Here is a 6,082-nt window from a genome sequence, read left to right on the forward strand (position 1 = left end):
ATATATATATATATATATATATAAAAGTCATGATATTTGATATAATTAAAAATATAATTTCTACTGTTATGTGTCATAAAAAAATATCTATAATTATAATAACCTATTTCTTGATATTCTATCTTTTTCACATTTTAATTAAAACACGCTATGTACCAAAGATAAAAATGATTAAAATTTTTTCATCGTCAAACAATTATGTTGCAGAGTGTGCGATTAATTACTTCTCATTTTGAATTTAAATTATCTACATTTACAGCAGGTTAAAAATTTTCGACAATTAGATGCATAATGAAATTTAAATGCGACATTCAGCGCTCCTTGTGTCTCCGAAACGAGGTCGTTATGTATATAAACCAAATTTAAATTCAACCACGAAAGACGCCGCTCTATAGGTGTCGCATTAACATGTCTTCAAGCATATGATCTAAGTGGCTCTGATTTCGTTAGCGATAATATGTACTAATCTGAATATCGTTTATAAAATATGTATATCGCTCAAATGATAAGCCGAAAAATCTAAATAATCTTCTATCATCCATATAATAAAATTAAAATATTTAAACACAAACTAAAGATGACTAAATAAACGATTCGACAATTTCTTATTTATCACAGTTTCAATCCTGATCCGGACAGGACGTAAGACCAGACTACTTAACTAATGTCGACAAAACTTTAATCTCAAAGTTTCAACGATTCTCCCGTTTCCGACTAGTCGTTTTCAAAGCAAAACAAGTTATATGAAACCGGGTACATTAGTATAATTTATTACCGCCGTAATAATTTCTCGGCGTGCAACTCCGTTACTTGCGAACTCGGGAGCGCCGTACAACTCGTAGGCTCATGCGTAATCGCAGGACGTTACCGGCAGCTATAATTTTTGCGGATCCGTGCGCGAACCTCTCGTAGTCGGTGGCAGGACAATGAAAGCAACCCCCATGACCCTCGCCTCGAGGCGAAGAGGTATGCGAGAGACCACGTGGAGTATGTACCTGAGGAAGGACAACGAGGGCGGGGGCGGCCCGGCGGAGGAGTCACTCGGTGTCGTCGGTGGTTCCCCTTTGCTGCACGCTATGCTGCAGTAAATGGCACCACGTCGCGGCAAGAACGGCCGGCCTAGGAGAGAAGTGCGGCAAGTGGCGCAGCAGAAGCAAGCCTCGGTCGCGTGCCAGTGCTGACCTTCGTGTGACATTTGACCCTGGTCGACGCCGATCGGCTCGCCGCAACTGTCACAATACTCAGCGAAGGAAGCATCGAAGCACCTGAGACAGTACGGCCGGCCCTCCCGCATCACATACCGCTGGCCGCCAAGCTGGAAACAGAAAAAGATGCACTCCGTGTGAATTTACGTCTGTGAAAGTGGAACCAGACAAAGTAAAAATGAACGTGAATGAATAAATCTGTTTCAATGAACAGGTGGACAAGGTGCGCTGCAGTACAAACAATCTGAATCTACATCGACGAATATATTATCACTTTTGATACATTAACTCTAAGACGCTGAATGTTGAGTGATACAATGTTATACTTATCAATGTATAAATTTTACGCACAAGGAAATAGCTGACCACCGTTAATGTAACACAAAATTTTCATACATTTCATTTTTAGATTCGTATTCAGAGTTCTTATTTGTCAATCACAATATTAGCAGCTTAAGACATTACTTAAGATATTAATACTGTCCTGTGATTGGCTTATGATATCTTAAGACTATTTACATCTACTACTTAAGACAGTCTTAGATATAAGAAATGAACACATATCAGTTTCAATGATAAAATATTTACACTAAATATCACATAACAGCGAACGTCTTATAGCACAGAAAATCTTTTCCATACACAGGTATGACGTTTCACACATTCCACACGTTCGATGCTTTGTGAGTAGCGTGAGTGAGTGATAGAACCGTAGTCCAGTAGGGCCTTGAATTTCATGTTGAAAAATGAAGTGGGGATAACCCCATTTTATTACATTTAGAACTCCGAACTGCGAGCTACTACGTATGTATAATATTCCTGTGTATAATCAAAAGCTTTCTAATAAACCTAAAAATAACCTAATTATAAAGGAAAGAAAGAATAAGCACACGATTATTCAAACCTGAAATGACATAAAGAATGTTTCTTCACTTAATAACACTTAAATTAAATATATAATAACACAAAATTGCTTAAAAATTAAAATTACTTATTACACTCTCTGTTATAACATTAACTATCTGCAAGAGATTCAAACCAATATATAATAAACTAAACTTGTCTCTGTTTATCTTAGCTTTTAGCATGATAGAATGAACCTTTTGATCTGAATGCATAATTTATTGAGCATTATAAGATATGCACTGAAAGCATATTTACTTATTCTCAATGAATTATGCATCTTAATAAACTCGTTCACTTGTACGTAAAATATATATATCAATAATTTTAGAGTTACAGAAAAATGTTCGTAAACATTCCTTTACATAATTCGTTCGTCTTTGTTTTTCTGAAGTTATCTTGAGAAACGATGAATCGCTCGTTTAGACGAACGGAAGTTATATACAGAAGATGATCGAAAAATGAAAAATTAATATCCGTTTCTATTAATGCAGATTAACTTTAATCTCAGTTTATTCTTCTTTTTCTAATTCTTAGAACTAGAGATAAAAAAGTAAAGAGTAAGTTGAACTGAAATTAAAATTAATTTACATTAATGAAGGTACAAATCACATTCTACGTGACGCATGCGATTAGAGCATAAAGAATGAAATACATTAATTGTTTTTATAAATAAACATGTCATTTATGTACAGTCTGATCAAAAATATTAAGTACTTTATTAACCATTATTTAACGTTTTAGTTAAAAAATTGGTTTAAGGCTGTGAATTGTTCTTTATTTTAAGAATTATTTGAGCTTATGTACAATGTCGATAATTAACAGGGAACAGAATACAGGTAAAAGAATTTCAAATTGAAAAACATATAAAAAACAAAGAAAAAAGAGGACTATGATCCAAAAACTATTATATAAAACATGACAATATAAAAAGTAAAAAAACAATAAAAGAAACAGAAATGTTTTAAGTTAAAAATTTAATATAGAATGCTAGCAATAGACAGACGTTTCGATCGCAATCGGATCATTTTCAATGTTAAAAACATACATAATCATTACAGTCAAAAAAAACAAAAACATAATAAGTTATCTATTTCGCTCTTTAAAACAGATGCTGATAACATGAAAACGAATATCGTAACATTCACAATTATAATGTATAATAAAAAAAGAACATATGCATAATAATAGCTACTTGCAATCAGTCATGAAATGCTATAATGTCAAATTTAATAAAAAGAATGAAAGTTCTTTGTTTGAAAGTGAACGGAGAACGCAAATATGAATCTGATCCTGTAGAAAAAATATAATATAAATGAAATCGTAGCGCAAGATTATTAACAATAAGGAAAAAGGAAGTTGAAATAATATAACTGAATATAAAATATAATATAACTAAATTATAGCGCTAGATAAACTATTTAAGACTAACATATAAAACAATATAATATATGAGATGATACATAGCAAATTTAATGAAGATTAAGATTGCAAAAAAGTATATCTATATATTAACTGAAATTTATAATATAATAATAGCTAAAAATAATATGCATAATATCTTTAACATAATATACCTTAAGTAAAAAAATAAAAATAAAAAGAGTTTCCGGTACAAATACGAAAATAAAATTACGAATAAAATTAGAGACAATGCGGAAAGAAATAAAACAATATCTTGTCTTCTCGGTGTTCTGAGACATAATGGAATCAAAATTGACATTCAGATAAGGAAGGAAAAATTGGAAAGTGGTGAGAGGAGGAAAGTAAGAAGGGAAAAACATATAGATGATTAATATATCTGATCAAGGCTGTAAATCATTTTATTTCTTAGATATTGAAAAAGATTTGAGTTTAAATTCGTAAGACGTCAATTTTAAAAATAAAAGAAGCTCAGATTGCAAGAAGAGGATATCGTGCAATACATCACATCGAAAAACGGTAGCGCATTCCTCAAGCACAGGAGAACAAAGTTGTCTTATCTCAATGCGGAGAAATAAGCATAGCTTCGGTGATAATGGCACTACGCCAGTGACCGGTTATTCACTGGAGCATGTACTCTACATATATGGCGGCGATCTGATAAAACATTAGCTTCTTAGAGTTCTCGCTTCTCGTATACGTTCGCGATATAGATACCGCGTTATCCCGCACTCTCAACCGGAGAGAATAACTCTTATATCATCACTTAGTAAATTGCGTCGAGTAAATTTAAATAAGAATCTCCTCCGCCCTCTCTTACTTAGAATTTTTCCCAGGTCTTCTCCGCGCGTGATAAATGCATTCACAAGTTCACACCCGAAGCCAAAGACAACACCGGTGCGGATAAAGCGGAAAGCAAGTGCTGTTTCTGTGCCTCTCGACGCTATCTAAGTCGGAAGACGTATCTGGGGATAGAGTCAGCTGGCGGGATTATGAATTGCTACGCAGCTGTAAATTCGATAGCGACGTAATCATTAACTTGGCGGCGCGCGTTTCCGATCCCGCAAGTGTACCGTTAGGTCGAAACGATTCGCTGCAGCACAGAGAATCGTCTTATGAAAAAAAATCTAATATTCTACATTTATATATGTTTATAAACTCGATCCTATCATGCAGCATCCAGTCTCCATAAGGGGAGAGTAGTTACGTGCGCCGTTATGTTACTTGTCCTGCATTCATAACTGAGAGACATGTGGAATATATCTTCATTAGTTGCTCGCGCGCGTTTGGAACAAATAAATATATTTATCTATCTAGTAATCAAAAACATTTTTTCGTTTTTAGAGAATTGCAAAGTTTAATATGTATATGAGAAAGACCCGAGGCACTTCTTGTTTTAAGTTTAATCACAGAATGTGTGTGTGTGTGTGTGTGTGTGTGTGTGTGTGTGTGCGCGCGCGCTATCGCTATCAAATGATACAGTATTGCTATTTATATGTAAATTTTACGTACAACAGGCTACTCTCAATTAACGTAACTTTTTCATACATTTCACATTTTTAATGAAAAAATATTTATAATCTGAACTTTTATAAATAATCTAGTTATATTAACTTAAAACGAAAGAAAGAATAAACGCATTATCAAATTCAATCTTGAAATAATGTCGGAATGTAGTCTTAAATAAAATATATAATGACACAAAATAAAATAATAACATAGAACATGCTTGAAAATCGAAATTATTTGTCATGATCTCCGTTATAAATATTGGCTATCAGGAGATCTCAATTGATGTGTAGACAGAATTTTTAAAAGCTTATCTCCGCTTGTTCTAACTTTTAACATGGCAGATGGCACCTCGTAATAACCATTGAAGGCATGCATAACTTAGCGCTCAATGACCTCGCTCACTTGTACATAAAATTTATCGATAGCGTTCCTTTATTTTTACAATAAATATCACTGAAGATAACCAGAGTAAGAGTCAAAACGTTGTTTGATTATATATATAATCGTAATTTTCATATTTCTATGATATTATATTTATATTCGCAAAAAAAAACTTCTATTAGCACATTTTATTTATATAGTTTTATTTTATTATATTTTATTATATTCCTTAAAAAAAAAAAAATTTCTCCTGTTTTAAATTCCAACGTGAAGGAAACCCAACTTAATAAAAACATTCATTACTGACGTCATAAAAATGATGATTGCAATACTTGTAATGTTTCTTTAGAAAATCTTTAATTTACATTTATTCTGTATTCTTACCTGCCGGTCGCACTCGAGACAAGCAAAATGGCGCATATGCCACGCTCTACCCTCGGCCTCAGTGCATTCATCAGCGAGGATGATCTCGTCGCAAGCGCAGCAGCGGGGTTTGAGAGTCTCGGCGTGGTGACGGCCGCAGTAGAGCCTGCCGTCCCGCCAGAAGTAGATTAGATCCACTAGCAGCTGACGACACACGCAGCAGACGAAGCAGGCGGGATGCCAGAGAGCAGCCGGGCCCGCGCGGCTTGCCGCGACGGCCATCTCGCCGGCCGCAA

At 34.2% G+C, this 6,082-nt stretch overlaps 1 protein-coding gene across 1 annotated transcript in view; it reads right to left on the minus strand.

Annotated features, from left to right (window-relative positions):
* LOC108684729 (prickle-like protein 3) overlaps positions 1 to 6,082 on the minus strand; it is a 16,766-nt gene that overhangs the window by 2,675 nt on the left and 8,009 nt on the right. The window contains exons 4-5 of the mRNA XM_018189192.1: positions 5,808 to 6,068; positions 996 to 1,315 (exon numbers count right to left, since the gene is read on the minus strand). Coding sequence (XP_018044681.1) covers positions 996 to 1,315; positions 5,808 to 6,068 — 581 coding nt within the window. The remainder of the gene's footprint in view (positions 1 to 995; positions 1,316 to 5,807; positions 6,069 to 6,082) is intronic.

This window comes from Atta colombica, unplaced genomic scaffold (genome assembly GCF_001594045.1).
Source record: "Atta colombica isolate Treedump-2 unplaced genomic scaffold, Acol1.0 scaffold14, whole genome shotgun sequence".
Taxonomy (NCBI): Eukaryota; Metazoa; Arthropoda; class Insecta; order Hymenoptera; family Formicidae; genus Atta; species Atta colombica.